General features: G+C 48.4%; 1 protein-coding gene across 1 annotated transcript; it reads right to left on the bottom strand.

Annotated features, from left to right (window-relative positions):
- Positions 1-52: 52 nt before the first annotated feature.
- On the bottom strand, positions 53-17,951 carry NR2E1 (nuclear receptor subfamily 2 group E member 1). The gene is made up of 9 exons (XM_027747868.2): positions 17,691-17,951; positions 12,500-12,645; positions 11,725-11,812; positions 11,217-11,452; positions 9,768-9,914; positions 5,001-5,097; positions 4,466-4,615; positions 4,090-4,195; positions 53-1,497 (listed from the first exon to the last, which is right to left on the bottom strand). The coding sequence occupies exons 1-9, from the start codon at positions 17,713-17,715 to the stop codon at positions 1,335-1,337; spliced, it is 1,158 nt and encodes a 385-aa protein (XP_027603669.1). The 5' UTR covers positions 17,716-17,951; the 3' UTR covers positions 53-1,334.
- Positions 17,952-18,827: the final 876 nt, after the last annotated feature.

Raw genomic sequence — 18,827 nt, 5'->3', positions numbered from 1 at the left:
GGTATAGTGGAAGAAGCTAACTAAGAACAAGCGTTAAAAGAACACTGGAAAGTACTTTAAATTCAATATATTTTTATTCTTTGTAAATACAATGAGTACAACTTTTTAACTTCACAAATCGGTTAATCCACTTTGTACAGGAAAAGTTTTACTCATTCTATGATAGTCCAAGTGCTGATCTTTCTCAGTGCTAGTTCCTAATAACAAATTTTGAAAAGTACAGCAGCTATCTTTAAATGTTTTTTTTTTCTACATTTTTCATACATCAAATAAGCAGCTTATAACGTTTTTGTATGTGAGAGGGTATAGGTGAACAAGGCTTCAAAATTAGAACCTGGAGTATTCTAAAAAGGCAATGGAGATTTTTGGAAATTGTTAGCATTGTATCAGTCAACAACTTTTATTTCTTTGAAATAAAATTCCTTCCATTGATTTTTTAATAGTCATTTCATTTCTCCACACATCTCATCGACAAAGAGTTTGGCCACCGTTGCCTTTGGTTTCAGCACTGTGCCAACGGGACAGCCAGCAGGTCACTGAAGCGGTCATCTCCATTGTATTTGGTTTTGCTGTTTTAGTCTTCCTTTCTTGACTTGTATCTTTTCAGGGGTGGGTGTGTGTGAATGTGTGCCTCTGTGTGTGGAAGAAGAAGGAGGGAAGTTCGGGGAGGAAGTTTATAAAGCTCTTGTGTCTTTGAGATGTTAACTGAACAAATTGTGACATCCGCGTCAAAGATCACCAGTTCATTTTGGAGGAAGAATGGAGCTCCCATCGTAAGCTACTTTTTAATCAGTTCTGAAGGCCACTTCATGATGTATTATAGCAGAAGCAATGTTTTGGTAACCTGGTCTTAAATGTTGCCTATCGTATTAAAAACATTTTCCCAACATAGGCTACCTTTAAAACAATTCTGAAGGCCACCGCATCTTGTGTTACAACAGAAGCCAAGTTTGGTCACTCAGTTCCAAATACTGAACAAACTAAAGTACCTTCTTTCACATTTTGTCTCAGATCTGCCAGTTAAATGAGAGAATAGCAGAGTCTTTGTTAACTATGACTGGCATCTGAATTGCCTCCATCCTGTAGTAACAGGAATAGCAGCCAAATTCCAACCACTTTCACTTTTTCTGTAGAACAAAGCATTCTCTCCATGATCTAAATCACTCTGTTCAGAGCAGCAGAATCATATCTACTGGGGTGGTTTTTGTCAATGAGTTTAAGGGCTAAACATTCCCAGGCTTATGCTTCCTGTAGATTTTGTTAGTTGAGGCTTATTCTCCATAGATAAAAGTTCTTCTTAAACTGTCCATCCTGATTGTTTATTTTAAGGTAATTTATATGTCACTGGATTTGTACATATCTGAAAGCAGTCTTGTAATTGGTACATTCCCAATGGTCTTTTTGAAAAACACTTCTTCTATTGTAGATGGACTAATTGAACGTAAAGCTGGTAAAAGCAATAAAAGTTTCCCAAAACGACAGGGTTGTGTGGGATACCTGGGAGATGGAGAGAGAAAGAATGTTATTGAAGTTTTCAAGTATTTTTTCAGAGTAAGTATTTTATTTCATAGAAAAGGACCAACATTCAATAAACTGTACAGATGGTGCTACCCGTGCTAAAACCCTGTGTTTTGCACTCATGTGAGCAGGAAGATTGACTCCAAGGAAATCTCTATAGCTGTTAGCAGAATATAGAACAAAGTTTCTGAGTTTTGTTTAGCTCCTTTGTTTATTCCCGTAGAGCAATAGCAATATAAAGACTGGATCTGCTCCGATGTGTCCCTCCTACGACAACTATGTTCTCGATGCAGTTCAGGGAAGAGCTCGACCTGTAATAACTACCCTCTCATTTAAAGTGCAGTTTAAACCTAGCCAGATTGTCATGGTAATCACTTTGCCTCTTTTTGCTTGACATATGTATTGAATGCCAGTTGACATTTTTGAAGAAAATTTTAGTTAAAGAAGCTATGTTTATCCCCAGGTAATGTGTTTGTGTACAGGATATTTTCCATCCTTTCTCCCAGGTTTTGAAGCCAACACAACATAGGATGTGCGTTCTAGCTGTGCTTACGCTGACTTTACACCAGCGATTCTCAAACTTCTGCTTACAGTGGTCTCCCTGAAAGGAGGAATAGATCGTTTGGAGAAATGTGCTGCTTCTCCAGACTGCCATCCCTTGCATCCTGTTGACTCCACTGAAATCAAACACCTGATACTGCTGTAACACTGGCAGGAAGGTAAATTCAAGCCTGAGGATGAAATGCAAGCTGAAAGCCCTCTCCCAGTGAAGTCGAAGTGACAGTCCTGTCAGTGGACTGCAGATTTTCTCTTGTAAAAGGCTATCTTTTACAACAGATATTGTTTAGCCCAGTAGCTAAATAACTTCCAACAACACAGAAATGCAGCAGAAAAATTGCCATGCCTGGAATGGAAACAGTGGCTATGTATTCCTCCCTTGCTTCTCTCTCCAGCAGGCCCTGTCTCAGTCTCTAGGGAGCAATCTTCCCGGAAAAGGCCTTCCCTAAGAGCAGGAAGAGGCTGCTATGCAGCGGTTATTCTTTTTGTTCTGAAGCAGCCATAACTGGATGGAATTTGCATATTTACTCCCATCCTCAGTCAGGCCATTCCCTTTAGACTAATAGAAGTGATCAGAGATTGCTGCCATCTAATCTGTGATGTGGAGTAGCCTTCTGCCTGACAGAGCTATTATGACAGCAAATCAAAGTTTCAGAAAGAAAAGATGGTATTGAAGTTTCTCTTTCAGGGCTCCCATCTCCCACTGTTCTAGTCTCATGGACCTTCACTGCAGCTAAACAACATAGACGTGGACTTTGCAAGCCCTGTGACAACCCTCCCTGGGAGTCCTGAACCAACCAGGGCAGCGTTGCAGAAGATGTTGGGTAACACCTTCAGGCTTCTCCCCTGTCACACGACTCTGAAGTGGTCCATAGCAGGAGGTTACTGATCTGTTCCCAGCCAGCTGTTCTAGAGTGTGGGGTTGTACTTTGCACATTTTCTGGGCTCACCCCCATACACTTTGTGGAATGACAGCTACAGCTTTTACAGCAGGTTTTAAGATTTCTGTATCCTATGGAACTTGTCCCGAATTAGACAAGGGGAAATATTTTCTTCCCAGACAATGATTCTCATCACTCTCCCGCTGCACCACAGTGGGATTCACAAGTTCTGGGTTTTTCGTTTCAACTCGAGCACAGACACAGGCTAGCATCTTGGAAGAGCCACTTAAGATCCTTGTGTCCTGATTTCTGTGTCTGCAATGTGGGGGAAATCATATGGGAATTGGAGATCATGGGTAAAAAGCGCTCATACTGGTCTGAGATGTGAAGTTTTGAGCATCACTTTTAGAGGTATTTAATTGGATAAAGTGTAGAGGAAAATGTAGGCCTCTGAACTGTGAAGTTTTCCACAGCAGGTATCACTTCCCAGGGGAAGATCTCTCCTATTAGCACTTTTCTGTTTGTTTAAATACACTGAGGTGCTGGAGCATACCCAAAGAAGGGCAAAACCAGTGAAGGGTCTAGAGCACAAGCCCTCTGAGCAACAGCTGAGAGGGCTGGGGTTGTTCAGTCTGAAGAAAAGGAGAGAGGGGAGACCTTACCACTCTACCTGAAAGGAAGTGAGTTGGGTTTTGGTATCTTCTCCCAAATAGCGGGCAGAAGAAACAGCCTCAAGTTGCACCAGGGAAAGTTTAGATTGAATGTTAGGAAAAATTTCTTCCCCAAAAGGGTTGTCAAGCATTGGAACAGACTGCCCAGGGAAGTGGTGGAGTCACCATCTCTGAAGGTATTTAAAAGACATGTAAATCTGGCACTTGGGGACATGATTTAGTGGTGGACTTGGCAGTGTTAAGTTAATGACTGAATTCGATGATTTGAAGGGTCTTTTCTGACATTTTCTGTAGTTCTCTTCCATCAGGAAATGCCAAATGCCAGCAGGCTGACAGCCAGTGAATACTTGCTGTAACAGCCCAGTCCCCACTTCAGTCAGTGCAAATGTTGTCTTCAGTACAGTGAGAGTAGGATTTTACCCCTACACCTGCCAGAAATATTGAGAGAAGACACCACTCACCTGGTATGAATGTAGCTGTTCAGAGTGAGCTGGGCTTCATCTTGAAGGGCTGCTATGGCAGCAGCATTTCGGAAACTCCTCAGTTCAGAACCACTGTGTGTGGGCACTGGAAAGCAGATCAGTTACTAGTTCAGCTTGACTCTTGGGTGGGTCAAAACAGTTCAGCTAGTGCTATCAACGGAAATTAAATGTTCCTATTAGTTTCCTAGCACTCCACTGTCAGTCTTTCAAAATGCAGCACTGACTAGTGGAATTCAATGCTGGGAAATCCATTGGCTGATACAAAGCTGTATCTGGCTTAAAACATAATTTTTTTCTTTAAAGTAGCAACCTCATAGTTACCAGACCAGATGAGCAAGAGATTCTTTCTGCTTACCAGCTTTGAAAGTGACGATGCATTTAAGACAGGCAAATTCGGTAGCATCTAGCCGAAGTTGTCTAAATCTAGCCACAACCTCCTGTAAAGCCTGTATTTCTGAAATAATTTTATTCAGCTTCTGAGAATCTGTATTGTCACCATTCATGCCTGAAACAGAAACAGATGAAATAAATAATATTAAAGGCATTTCCTTTATTTTATATTGATTTCTGACAAAATCCTCTGTATCAATATCCACTCTATTGTCACACTTGTCTATCTGGTTCCATGTAAACTGACTATATTGTATGAAAGTTAATATAAAATCTTCTCTTGGATGATAACAAACACAGTAATTTGCATTTAAATGACAATGCAAGCGGTCATGAATACAACAAAACAACATTATTTGCATTTAAATATAGATTTATAAATGACAGGTATGCTCTATTGTTCAGTAGGAATTTGTTATTCTTTACATGTTGTTCTTTTTTCAGTAATGTATTTTTATGGTAATTTTTGTAACAAAGTCATTAAATTGTGCAATTCTTACCAGATACAGCCAGTAGAGTGTTAGCATCAACTGGAATGGCCCATTGTGCTATTCCTAGAACAAACAGTTCTCTCCAAGCATCTTCCAAAAGCATCAGCTGTCATACAATAGATGTACAATATAACATAGTGTATAATTTATAGATTTATAAACAATTTAAATATGTAAATTTCTGTTATTTTAAAAACTACTTTAAATGCCTGTCATGGTATTTTCCCCACAGCATTCATTAGCTCTTCTCTTAGGTTTTTGAGAAGGTGTCTAGAAAAAAGTCTGTGCGTTGTGGAAAAACACTGAGCGTTGGCTCACTGTGTACCATGTTGTGGACCAAAAGGGAAGGTGAGAGAGGAGAGTGAGAATTCCTTCCCCAAGAGTTTGCTCACAACATGAACACACTTGCCTTTGTTTCTCAGCATGGTATGGGCTCTCTGCTCCTCTCCCTCACACATATAATTGTTCTAGGACAGCTTGGATGAGTGCTTTCCTCTTGCTCTCTAGGGATTACACTCCTTTCCCTTGGGAAGACTGAATTTGTGAAAAAAAGCCTGGACAACATCCTGCATCAGTGTAGGGAGCACTGCTTTAGATCACATATATATCTTACAGCCCCTTCCTTACTAAGCAAGTCTTTAGCTCTGTCAAGCACAGCATCTGGACACACATAGAGTTTCTCAGTGTCACCCGTTTTCCTGGGTTTTTTGCATAAAATCACTCAGAAATTCCAGGCACTGAGCTGTTGCCTTTCAGAGATGTGAATACCCAGGCACGTACACTGACAGCATTACTGGTTCTCTGCCACTTTTGCATGTTGTGTGGCTGTATGGAGGATGTGTTTTTCCCTGTTTGGAGGCAATGCTTTTCATTTCCATGAAGAGTCAGTGGTGCATCTGAAGAGGAGAAAAGACTTCTGGAAATGCAGACTGGCAAAGCCAGACATTTTTAATCTTGAGGGCATCTAGGATTGTTAGCCCAGACCAACTCTTAAGAGACATTTGGCGGATCCTCAGTTCAGCTGAAGTTCATGGCCCATAGGGCATGTTGTGATGCATACACATTGCTGGGACCTTGTGCCCACAAAAGGGTGAGAGAGACTTGGAGGGATGAGAACTGGAGTGGAGTAGGGAGGTATCTTCTAGCAGCTCCATGCAGTGAAAACAGATTTTCCAAAACTCATGCAGCAAAAAAAACCAAACCAAAACAACCCCCCAAAACCTGCAAAAATTAATGTTGCTATGGTCCCTGAAAGTATCAGCAGCTTAGCTTTTTAGGAAAATAGGAAGGTGGGCATTTTAAGTCTATGAAGAGTCTCTAAGGAAGAACAAAGTAAAAAAAGATGTACCAAATTAATGATTATTTCCTTGGAATCAGATATGTGAAAGTAATAGCTGATATAGAAAGCATCAATAAAAGTAATCCTTCATCGATGTGTGAATTCTTAACAGTATTGCTGTTCAGGGCAGTGTTATTTGTTGCCAGCCGATAGGACAAGAGGCAACGGGCAGAAACTGATGCACAGGAAGTTTCATCTGACTACGAGGAAGAACTTTACCGTGCAGATGACCGAGCATTGAGCAGGTTGCTCAGAGAGCCTGTGGAGTCCCCCTCATCAGAGATACTCAAGAACCACCTGGACCCAATCCTGTGCCATGTGTTCCCTGCTTGAGCAGGAAGGCTGGACCAGGTGACCCACTGTGGTACCTCCCAGCCTGACCCAGTCTGTGATTCTTAGATTACAAGTTTTAATTCCCCCTATTCTGATCTGAATGGGATGAAGAGTTCTCAGAACCTCTGCTCTCAATTGTCACTGTAGGGTTATGTCCATTTTGTGCCTTTTTTTGCTATGTGCTTTGCAGAACTTCTACATAACCTAAGGAAATTGTGACAGGAAGGTATTTCTGTCACTGTTTGCACACAGTTACTGTTTGAAATACTTACACTGTATTTCACAGTATGAAAAACTACCGAGATTATTTTATGAAATGTGGGGAAGGCGGTGTTTTGTCTAGAGTATAGTGCCCATCTCAGCCTCTGTTCTGAGAGCAGATGCAACCACTGCAACCTGTGAACCCAGCCCCTCCTCTGGATAATCCTCCCTGATGGATGGGCAGGTTTCTGTATGACATAGGAAATGATTCACCAGCCTTTCATTTGCGTTTGTAAAACTTTTTGTCATTCATTCATGCAGATACAATGGTGATGAATGGTGGTTCCTGGAAGATATCAATTTCATATGTTCTTTCCCACTAAGTCTTTAAAGTCAGAAGACTTTAGAAATTAGAGACTACTCCAATAGCTGAAGCTTTCTTCATGCCTATGCATAAGTTTGTAAAACCACCAATTAAAATGATTCATGCTGAAGTCATACTCAGCCCTCCTTCTTCAAAGAAACAACAAATACTAGGCTGTCTGAAGGACTGGGTTTTGCTTCTTAATCAACCCCATCCTTAGAGTGACATTTTGTTGGTGATGTGCATTGGGCCAACCTGTCTCACAGGCAAAATGGACAGGTGTGCAGGATACTAGAAGTACGGTATTTTTATTTGTGTGGCTTCCAGTTCATGATGGATTTATCTGTATGGATCTAGGGAAGGGATGCACCCTCTGTTTTACCAGGGGTAAGTGACTCAGCAATCCTCAGACTTGTGTTTTATCAGCAAATTAATTTCTATCTATTTCCTTGCCTTCAAGACGAAACTGTCTCAGAGTTCTGAAATCACAGTGCACTTGGCTTTTTAGAAGAACACAAAAAAACCCCTAAAATTCAAAAAAAGGTTTTAGAGTCTCCTCAGGCGGATGTCAGGGATAGAAAAAGAGAAGTGCAGACATTTACAGCTGGGCCATTTGTCAAATTAAATAATGCAATAGCACTGTTATAAAAATCAACAGTATGATTATTTATGAAATAAAGTGATTAAAATCAATTATTTCTTCTCCAGCTCTCCTAAATATGTCAGGGGAATCATTCAGAAAGAAGCCCAAGTCAAAGTGTTAGAGTTGAGCAGCTCTTGAGTTTTGAGGAAGCTGGCTTGAATGAGGAAGTCAAGGTAATGTTAAGGAAGGGCTGGGTTTTTAACTAATGTTAGTCCCCGATATGATATTGAAAGAGGCAGTGGGTTATTTAACAGGAGCACTATGGTATCTATGGTAGATAAGCAGGCCTTGCTGTTTGAGGCATGCTTGTTCATGTGCAGTGGAGACTTCCCTTGCTCCCAAATCCTGCTGCCCCTCCTCTGCACACTAACAGAGATGCATAGGGAAATGTGCCCCTATTATGTCAAATAAAGCCTTTGCCTAGGAGTCTGCTGTGGACATCACTGGTCTAGAGATGGACTCAGTCTCCACCTGTGTGCTGGGGCTGGTGCTGGTGCTGGAGCAACACACTTGCTTCTTGTTCCTGATATTTGAGCCTGCTTCTTTGGTTGCTTGGTGTGACAGACCCAGTGCTCCACAGGAGTAGTGCCAGCAGAAGATGTGATTAGAGAGCAGTATTCCACACTGGGATTATTATCTTCCTAACAGTGTGTGTGATCTCCTGGGCCCTGTGTCATCGCTTCCCTCGTCCTCACTGCATAGCAGTGGAGCTGAGCAGCATTCCCTTTGTGTAATTTCCAGACAAGGATTTCAAAACATGGGTTTGGTGCTAGAAAAAAACATTTTTAAATACCTTAGCCTTATATCACATTGTGACCACCATGATTTGCCTTTAGATAGAAAACACTATTGGTTTCCTAAGAAATTATTTTCTTTTAGTTCTTTGCATATCATATGCAACATTTGCAACATGCATCTGTGGAAAGAAACTAGTTCCCCTGATAACTGCTATGTAACATCTAGACTGCTGTGTAACGTTTAAGGCACAATTTTGCGAGTAACCATTTTGGTAAATTAGCTCAATCATATCAAAGTATTAGATATCTTTTATGATTGGGGCTTTGCCTAGGTTTCCACCCTTCCATTTTATAATTGTGTGATTACTTTTTTAAAAACTGGTGCATTATACAAAGCACACTGAGTCCTCATCAAGAATCAAGTCATTAAGAAATTGCTTCAGCTTGTATGGTGCACATATGATTTATTCAAGGTAAAGGCGAATTGTCATAGAGGAAAACAAAACACATTAGGGAAGATTTTAATTAATGGGGAAAAATACTGGGGGCTGGCCAAATACTGCTTCCACCATATTAATGTAATTGTAAGTTTACTGAAGCCAAGGTGAATAAGGAAAAAATGTTGGCTGTGTAAACAGTTGAGAGGAGAGCAGGAGCAGGAGAAGGCGAAGGAGGAGGAGGTAGAGGGGGTGATGGAGGAGGAGGAGAAATGTTCTTCAGAAACCCTTCAGTCATATCCTGAGGCTATATGCTTAAATAAGCATTTCTCATCCCAAAATAGCAAAGTAAGATGCTGTTTCCTATTTTATGAAGGGAAAAGTTGTCCCACAAGTAGAGAAATAGTTTTGGCATGCTAAGTTTGGTCTGCAGCCTGGTGATTTCTCCTCTGAACCTTGCCCTCCCATAATACTCACTTTATATTAGATTTTTTTTGTTTGATTGATTTTCATTTGCTTCATGAAATAAAAGTTGTAGGAAAGCAGTTTCTAAATCACTGCCTGGTTTTCAGGGACAGACCTAAATTCTACTGTGAACTTCAGAACTGCTGAAGTTCATTACAGATTTTGAGGTCTAGGGCTGGAAGTTCAGGACCCTACCTGAGGTCTGAGACTTTAACAGGCAGACCAGGCTGATGCCACTCCCACTGCAGGTGCCTTACCTGGTCTTGTAAGGACAAGGTGGAGAAGGCTGGGACACTCTTGGCCCACTTGATGCTCATGAACAGAAGTCTGGCTGCTGACTCGCAGACGGATTCAGTGGCCACTTCGTAGAGGTACATAGGGGTACCGTTGACTTCATGTGGGTACTAATGTCAAAAAGAAAATAAAGCAACTTCATATAGTGTCACCAAGGCAGTCCCATCTTCCTCTCCCCTACAGCTGCCATTCTGTGCATCAAACTCATGCTCAATGCAGAGTGTGCACTCTCCTGTTCCGCAAGCAGAGGGCATTGCTTGCAGTGAGCTCACTCCAAACTGCTCCCTGCTGCTTATCCGCTTGGATGAGCTGTACTACAGAAACAGTTCGGAGGAAAAGACTGAAGGGAGAATGAAATTATTATATGGGGGGGGGAAGTATGAAAATGAAGTGTTATCCTTTACTCTGTTACACACTCGCACATCTTTGATAGCAGAGTTAGAAGAATACAAGTTTGATTAAGAATTTGTGGTTTGTAACCTTGCTTCAGAAGCTGATTTAGCATTCCAACCCTGCTCAGCAAAGCTGTAAGCACTCACTTAGCCTTAACCTTCATCTTGCTCCCTGACTGCAACAGGTTGTAAGTAAATGAGTAGAGCTAAACATAACTATCTAAAGGCTGTGTCGAGTTGGAATGGAGTTATGTTTTCAAGTGTGTGTTACATTTTCTTGCCAAAAAATTTCTGATTCTGTGTTTTCCAAAATTACAGTGTAAAACTATATATTGTGACCACACTCATGATGGGTTCTGCCAAGCTACCAACTCTGAAAATGCAGAACTATTTAAGCAGTCTCTTCTGTGATTTTCTAGATGCAGTGAATATGTAAAATACCATTGCAAATGAGCTAATGAAAAACATCACCTCACAGCTAATTCCTGTGCAGTTGAGGCCACAGCAGTGCTTCCACTGGTCTGCTTAGGAAATGTCACAACCAAGAAGTACAGAGCCAGCTTAGCTAAGTTTGTTTTTTGTGTCTATGTGGACAAGCTACAGGCTTTGGTCAGTACACATAGTACTTTCTGGACTATACCACCATGGAGATGGGCATTTTGCTGAAGAAAACTCAATGATTGCATGCCTTGTGAAACAATTTGTTTAAAACTGACTTGTGGATGGGCTCCAGGCAGGAATAGCACTTCTGCAGCCATGAAGGTGTAAGAATGAAGGAGAGACAGGGTTTGTATGGAGCAGGTTATCAGTCAGTGCTGCTGCTCACCCCTTCTGCAGAGGGCCTCTCATCCTGTGCACCTCATCTCTTCAGGGCTTTAGGGATATAACAAAAGTCCCCACCACAACCCTCAGAGCCTCAAGCCTTGCTCTTTGCCATGTCTATCCCAGAGGCAGGAAGGAGCTGACAGGTTGCAGGCACCCTGGTCTGCAGGCCTGCTGAGGGCCAGAGCAGTGGCTGACCTTTGGGGTGGGCTGTGCCAGGCCCACCAGAGCCTGTCTCTCTGGGGTGCCAGTGACGGTGGCCAGCTCCAGGCCATGGGGCTCCAACTGGGAGACGGCGGTGAAGAAGGCGGGTGCTGGCAGGGCAGCGGTGGGGAAGTGTGGGGTGCCGCCGCTCTCCTCCTTGTGCCCGCGAAAGTAGAGGGCCACCTGCTTCCGTATTGTCGACGTCCGGGGGCCCCGCTCGTGCTGCACCGCTGTGGGGCACCAAGGAGAGATGAGGGAGTCACCAGGGGGTTCCACACTGGGTACCCTGCACTGCTCGGCTGGGCTTCCCTCCCTCCCGGCAATTTTCTCGTGCCCCTTGCCCAAGAGATGTCTCGGGAGAAATGTCCAAGGCTGTCACAGGATGGGGGGATTATTGGGGGCCAGGGCAAGGAGACACCAGAATGACACAGCGCTCCACAGTTCAGAGCAACTCCGTCCTGCTGCCCTGCCACCCCGGCCCCGGGAGAAGGGGAGCAGGTACCATCTTTGTTCATGTTGACCTCCAAGCACTTCTTCAGCCGGCAGGCTCGGCACTGGTTCCTGTGCGTCTTGTCCACCGGACAGCCTCCCTGCAACACAGCCAGCCGTCGGGCCGGGGGCAGCAGCGCGCCCATCCCGCCGGCTCCCAACACCCTTCCCGCGGCGGCGGGCACGGAGGGGCCGCCCTTGGGTGCGTCGGGCCGGGCCGGGCCGGGCGCTCGGCCCAGGGATAGGGCGGGCCGGGCCGCCTTCAGCACCCGAGACAGCGACGGCGGTGCCCCGAGCCCCACTGCGCCTTCCCAGCCCCACGTCCCCGTGGGGACGGTCCGCGGGTGGAAAGGAGCGCGGCCGGAGCGGGAAGGCGAAAAGCGGGGCTGCATCGGGCCAGGCGCGGGCGCGACACGCCGGCATGTAAACCGATGGTTGTCTATCTCCCGGACATGTACTGAGGCTTATGGAAGGCTGCCCCTCTCTGTCCCTTCATAACGAGAAGGTGTACTGGCTGCGCCCTCCACCAGCCCGCATCCCTCCGCCTCCTTGCGCATCCCCCCGGCCTCTCCGGTGGGCTGGGGCGGGGGGGCGTGCCGGGGACAGGCGGGCTGGGACATCCAGCGCCCGGCACCCCCTGGGAAGGGAGGGTGAGAGGGTGAGACTGCGTGGGTGTTGCACCTTGCTTGCTGCGGGTGTCTCTGTTGGCGAGGGGAGGGCAATACGGACCCTTGGGGAAATGCAGGTAAGGGGTGCAGACGGTGAGGGGGTTGCTCTGCGGCTGGTACCTGATTTCCTGATTTGCAAACATAGGTCCTATTCCTCCTGATGCTCCGCTTGAAAAATCCCGAGCACCCATCGCAGGCGTACACCCCATAGTGCTTCCCGGAACTGCGGTCCCCACACACTTTGCAAGGGATGTCTAAGATGCGACCTGAAAGCAGAGAAGGGAAAGAGGGAAAGAGAGCGCTCAGCAATCTGACCTCCGGAGAGATTAGCCCCAGAGCCGCAGTACAAGCAAATAACGAAGTGATTTTATAGCCAACTTTCTTTTCCTTGAGCAAGTGTCAGTCTTCTACAATGAGCATTATTCATGCCCCACTACGTTTATTTGGATCTTCTATAATCGCCAAGACCCATTTTGGAAGGGAAGATTACAGCAGCGGGAGCAGCAGACTTGCCCGCTAGAAGTGAGGATGAGGAGGGTGGGGAGGGAATTGCGGGGATTTAGGGGGAGTGTTTCCTTCACTTTCTGGCGCACGGCAAACAAAGGTCGGCACTTTCCCTGGGCAGGAGAGCAGTCAGGAGACCGAGGCACAGAATTAAACCAAAACAAAATAAAATGACCTGGAAACCAAGTAATTTCCTCTCCCCGCTAGCAACCCAGGGAAAGGGGGTTGGTTTCTGCCGCAGAGAGGGCGTGCCATTTTCTTCACCTCAAAACCTGCACCAAAACTTTCCGCGTCGTTTTTGTGAGCGGAGGAGTCTGCGGGCGAGCTTGGGTGCGAGTCTGCAGGGCGGGCAGCGCCCCTCCGCTCCGCTCCGCCTCTCCTGCAGCCCCCTCTCCACCAGACGCTGCTTTCACACCGGCTTTGACTAGAATTGCAAATGCTCTGAGGGGGATGCAAAAACTCGTAGAGTATTGCAGCCCCGTTCAAGAAACCCGCCAAAACCCCGCTAGGCTTCTGTCTTTTCTATGGTTTTTTTCTTCTCTCTTCTATTCTTTTTTCTTTTTCTTTTTCCTTTTTTCTTTTTCTTTTTTTTTTCTTTTTCTTTTCCTTTTCCTTTTTTCTTTTTTTTTTTCTTCTTTTTTCTTCTTTTTTCTTCTTTTTTCTTTTTCTTTTTCTTTCGTTGGAGGGATTTTTTTGTTTTGTGCGTTTTGCTTTTTTTTTCGGGGTTTTAGGGGGGATTTTTGTTGCTTTTGCGTGGCTGGTTTCTTGTGGGGGGATGGGAGTTGTACGGGGTCTTCTTTTCTCTTCTCTTCTATTCTCTCCGTGGCTTCTCTTCTCTTCTCTTCTCTTCTCTTCTCTTCTCTTCTATTCTCTTATATTCTCTTCTCTTCTCTTCTCTTCTCTTCTCTTCTCTTCTCTTCTCTTCTCTTCTCTTCTCTTCTCTTCTCTTCTCTTCTCTTCTCTCTCCTCTCCTCTCTTTTTCTTCCCTCTGCCTCAAACAGTCTTCTTCTCTCCTACCAGAACTTAAGCTGGAAATTCAGTTCTCTCATGAAACCTTGGTCTCCAAACTCCAATGAAGAGCTCTCGAGACCATTATCTTTGTTTGGAAGCAGTTCGGGAGAGCCCCGGCTATGGGGGTTGAGGATGAAGGCTGGAGGGGTAAAAGCAGCAGCGTGCGGAGCGGTGCGGAGCGCTGCTGCGGGACGGGAGGGGGCAATGGAAACAGGCCGCAGGGGCTCCTCTCGCTCCCTAGAGAATTTAGGAGTCGGAGATACTTTCAGACATGTCTACGCTAAGGCTCTAAGACAATGCCTGCTGGCAGACAATAGGGACATTAGATAAAGTGTTAACTTAATGATTTTTCCCATTGAAACTCGTTTGACTGCCTCCAATGAGCACAAGCTGCCAGCTTCTCCCCTAAATGAAACCCGACAGCTGCTATACACAACACGGTGAGAGGGACGGGGATTAGGTTAGGGACTGCGAGAGGGAGGGGTGGAGGAGGGAGGGAAGGTGGGAGGGAGGGAGAGGGGTTAAAGAATAGAAAACTTTCACGCAATTAATAAGGAGCGCAGCTGAAGGATGCCCCCCCGACCCACTGCCTGCGAGCAAACCGCGGCTTTGGAGCTGCAGGTAGGCGCCCGTGAGGAGGGCTGAGGCCAAGGCACCGTTTCTGGGAGTGTGTAATTACAAGCCCTCCTTGCCACCTGCCTATTGGGGCACCAGTGACCCGTCAAAAAGTGTAGCATGGGAATTCGGATATCGCACAATGCCAACGGGGGGAAAGCGCTCGACTTCCCTCTCCAGTCCTTAGCATCCACGGGGAGAGAGAGGGTCCACACGCACGCACACAAAGGAGGAGGAGGAGGGGCAGGCTGGGGGTGGGGGGAGAGACACTGGAGCGATACGTGCAGCGTTGGTGCATCCCGGTGTGGAGCCCGGCGCTGCCGCGCTGCTCCCACGCACCCCGGTCCACCGCCGCTCCCGGCGCCGGGACCCCGCTCCGCTCCTCTTCCCTCGCCAGCGGTCCCCAGCCTCGGCCGCGCAGCCGAGCCCGCTGTGGGACCGCTGTTCCCCCCGGGGCACCGGACAGCCACGGGGGTCCCTGCTTCCCCGGCTGGCCTGCGGTGCGGGGCAGCCAGCTCGGCTCCGCTGGCGCTAAAGTCGTGCGGTGGAGAGGGAAGAAACTTGGGTTACTTTTAAAAAATAGTTTTCCCCAGACGGATTTTATGTTTGGGAGCTGTTTTGAAAAAATCCTATGCACTATCTAGGTACATATCCACATCATGCATGTAAACATATTTTTTATATATCCTTTACACGCCTACATATTCGGTCTATAAAACCGAGCTCCTGGAGCACCTCGCCAAACCCACATAAACATATTTCCCGCCGCCAAAGCGGCTCGGCCGGTCCGCTGAGCTCCGTGGACCTTGGCGAGGCGGAGGACGGGGAGAGGGGACACGGCGGAGGGAGCGGCTGGGGCCCCCCGCTTCACGAGTCTGCGGGGCCGCCCCGTCCCGCCGCCCGCCCGCAGCCCCGGCCGCGATCTGCACCCCCCCAACCCCAATTCCTGCCCCGCAGGGGCTGTTATGAGAAAACTTTCGTGCAGGGCGAAATATGAAATAAGTAGACGGGTAAGAGGCAGGGCGGGGGGTGAGAAGAGAAAAATGTAAGCTTGACACGGGGTCATGCGATAACTGATTAAAAGCGCTCCGGTTCCCCGAGGTACCGCTTCGTCTCAGAAGTTTTAGCGCTAAGAAAATGGGATTTCTGTTCAGCAGGGAAACCGTTTTGAACATCCCACGACAGGGGGTCCTTGGGGGCTTTTTTTTGTGTCATAATTGCTTAAAGGATATATGGCAGTCCCGATTACTGTAATTACCATCAGAGGCTGTTGAAAGAAGTTAGTCTGGGCTCGGGGGACGGCGGGATGGGGTCTTGTTACCACCCAGGCTGATATCGCAGCTGACATCGCCAGGCGCCCACCGGCGGGCAGAAAAGCCAGGACGCAGCTCCCTTGTCCAGGAACCCCCTAGGACCCCCAGGATCGCGCCCAGGCCCCAGGACAGCTGGTCGGGCTTTGCATGCGCTGCCGAGCCCGGCTGGGATCGGGTCCCGGCCCTGAGCGAGGCCACGCGTGTGCCCATCCCCGTGGGATTTGGCCGAGTCGGGCCTGGGGGTCCCTTTCAGGAGGTCCCCGGGGTCAGAGGGTCACCAAGCGGTGAAAGCGGCGGCAGTGGCCCAGGGTCGCCCAGCGCCGTGCGGCCGGAGGCGCGGTCCAGCCTGGCGGGTTTTCTTCGCAAAATGTCTCCAGCAGAAGCTGCGGCATCTTTTGAGGACAAGGCTCCCCGGTCCTTCCTGCCCCTTCCTCGGCACTCAGAAAGCTGCCAGGAGCCCCGACAATGTCCCAGCGCGGCTGCCCACGGGCCCGATCCCGCTCCGACTGCCTCGCACTTCCCGAGCAGCCTGGGCAGTGCAGCAGGCGGAACCAGCCCCCGGCCACTGCAGGTTTTTGGACCCTGCCCCCTACTCTCCCCCAGTTAGCCCCTTAGCACCTCGACTACATTTTTTTTTCCCCTCGGGCGGCTGGCTCGGAAAAGTGCCGCACTCAGCCCCAAGGAGGAAGAAATAAAACCAGCCCACGCCGAAGCGGCGGCAGCTCGGCCGCAGCGCCGGGGGCTCCGCGCCGCTCGCCTCCTCCACGCGCGACCTCCGCGCCGAGGCCCCCGGCTGTCCCCCGGCCCTGCTGCGCCCCCCTCCCTCCTTCCCGGCTTCCCGGCCCCCGCGGACAAAGGGCGGACCCGGGTCAAAATAATGGAGGACAGCGGAGAGAAGAAGGCCTCAGGGCTGGCTAGAGGCGGCCGGTGGCAGGTACCACGGCGGGTTCCTCACGGCTCTGACTCCCTTTTTCCGGTGCTCCGCAACCCCGGGAGCCCGTCAGAGTGTAGAGGAAATAGCTGTCCGATCCATCACTTGTCAGACATTAAATTGGATTGGGTATTTCCCCCCCCCTTTGTTACTGACTCCATCCATATTACAAACTTCGAAAGTCCCATTGGGATTATACGGATTGAGCCATTCTGTAAGAGAGGTTAGTCATGCTTTAAATTCTCCAGTTATGAGGTGCATGGATTTAGGATTAAGGAAAATGTGACTTTTAAGTTGTTTCTGCTTTCCTCGTTGCAGGATTATTTGTTGTAACTGGGAATGGTGTGCAAAGTATTGCGTTTAAATCCTCCTTCAACTGAGTTGCTTGCGCGATTCCTTGTAATTGAGTGACCGGAGTTTCAAACTCTTAAAAAGAAATTATTATGTCGCAGAAGGTTGCATAAAGTCCGTGAGAAAAGCAGCACGTTTCAACGCCGTAAAGCCATTTAAACCCAAACCTTCATTCTTCCGCCCCAGTACCGAAGACCTGCACACAGCCGCCCGAGCCCCGGCGGGACCAGACCCCTCCCCGCCACCGGCAGAGCCGCCTTCCCCAGGGCTCGCTGCCCACCGGCTTCTGCCTCGCTTCCCGGCGCGGAAGGCCAGGGTGTGCAGCTAAAAAGCTTTACTTTTTGTAAAAGCCCGGGCCCAAACTCTATCGGGGCAACACAGAGCCTATATATTCGTTGCCACTCCGGTTGGAAATATACACTTCTTTTTCAATTGGGCGGGGGTGGCGGGGAGGGAGGGGGGATGCAAACCCAAGCCACAGCCCCCCCTCCCCTTCCTCTCCCTCCCCTCCACCTCCCGCCCCCCAGGCCAGGCTGCAGCCGGGCTCGGAAAGGCTGCTCGAAGTCTCCACCGCGTTATTACCCACTTGTTGATCCCGCCGGCTTGCTCATGCTCGAAGCCCCCGGGAGTCGTTAAACTCGGGGTGAAGCGTCGGCGCCGGGGCGAGGCGGTGCGGCCCCCCCGGAGCGCCCCCTGCTCCGCGGGGCAGGTGCCTCCCTTGGGCGCTCACTGCTGGCTCCGCCGCTGGGGCCGGCACATCGTCACCGAGGCCCCGCTCCCCGGCAATGTCCTCCCGAGGGACGGGGACACGCTGCGGGGACGCGGCGAGGGGGAAAGGAGAAAAAAAAAAAAAAGTGGAGCAAAATGAAAAAAAAAAAAAAAAGGAAAGCCGAAAATAAGGCAAAGAAAAATAGCAACGAAGCGACCCAAAGTCGGCTGCCTCTCGCTGCCCCCCTGCGAGCAGATGCTCTCGGGACCCCGGGAGGGTGCAGGGGGTGCGACTGTGATCGCCACTGCGCTCCTGGAAGGCAAGCGAGAGCCACAGCAGCCAGGACAACAATGAGGCGAAAGAGAAGGTAGGATGGGGAGCGGGGCTCTGCGTCGAGCGCCTCGGTGCAACGAGCAGGGAGATCAGAGCCTGGAAAAATAATGGAAGGGGGGAAAAGGCGTCAGAGGAGGCAGTCTCTGCCTCTCAGAAACTGAATGGTATAAAAAGGGAAAGGTTTCCAGAAGTTCATTACACTGGCTGACTTCGCGCTTTGAGCTCCAGGCTTCAGCCCCTATAATATCGGCAGAGAGGCTGTGACAGGCAGCGGCGGGGAGGGGAGAGGGACGCCCCTTGCCCACTGAGCTTCCCTCGCTTTCCCCCCAACTCCTGCCGCCGCGTGACGTCACCCCGCGCTGGGAAGGGGAGGGGGCAGGGAGGGGGTTAAATGCTAATGATATTAATGAACCCCCGAGCGGCTTCCACACAAAATACAGCGGCTGCCGAGACGATTCCGCCTCCTCACTCGCCTTGTGCCCTCACTGTCATAAAAAAGGACACCCCCTAGGAAAAAAAAAAAAAAAAAGAAAGAAAAGGAAAAAAGAGGAGACAAAAGAGAAAGCAGAAAGAACGGATCAAGATCCCGTTTCTTTCGCATTTTCCGTGCTGAGGTGGGGCCCGCCTGTGACTCGCCCCTGCCCTTGCCCTTGCCCCGGCCCGGGCACGGCTGTGCTGGCA

The sequence above is a fragment of the Pipra filicauda genome, unplaced genomic scaffold, assembly GCF_003945595.2.
Source record: "Pipra filicauda isolate LSUMZ 115617 unplaced genomic scaffold, ASM394559v2 scaffold176_size3548034_pilon, whole genome shotgun sequence".
Classification (NCBI taxonomy): domain Eukaryota; kingdom Metazoa; phylum Chordata; class Aves; order Passeriformes; family Pipridae; genus Pipra; species Pipra filicauda.
The sequence above is the reverse complement of the archived record's forward strand: the minus strand, read 5'-3'. Positions and strand labels throughout refer to the sequence as shown.

What these genes read in the sequence shown, in the direction of transcription:
- NR2E1 (XM_027747868.2), bottom strand. Translation starts at nt 17,715, where the DNA reads ATGAGCAAGCCGGCGGGATCAACAA. An exon ending in CCTTGTCCTTACAAGACCAG is followed by an intron (nt 5,098 to 9,767) that starts GTAAGGCACCTG and finishes ATTGTATGACAG; the next exon opens with CTGATGCTTTTGGAAGATGC. An exon ending in AACAGCTACATTCATACCAG is followed by an intron (nt 1,498 to 4,089) that starts GTGAGTGGTGTC and finishes TCCATCTCCCAG; the next exon opens with GTATCCCACACAACCCTGTC.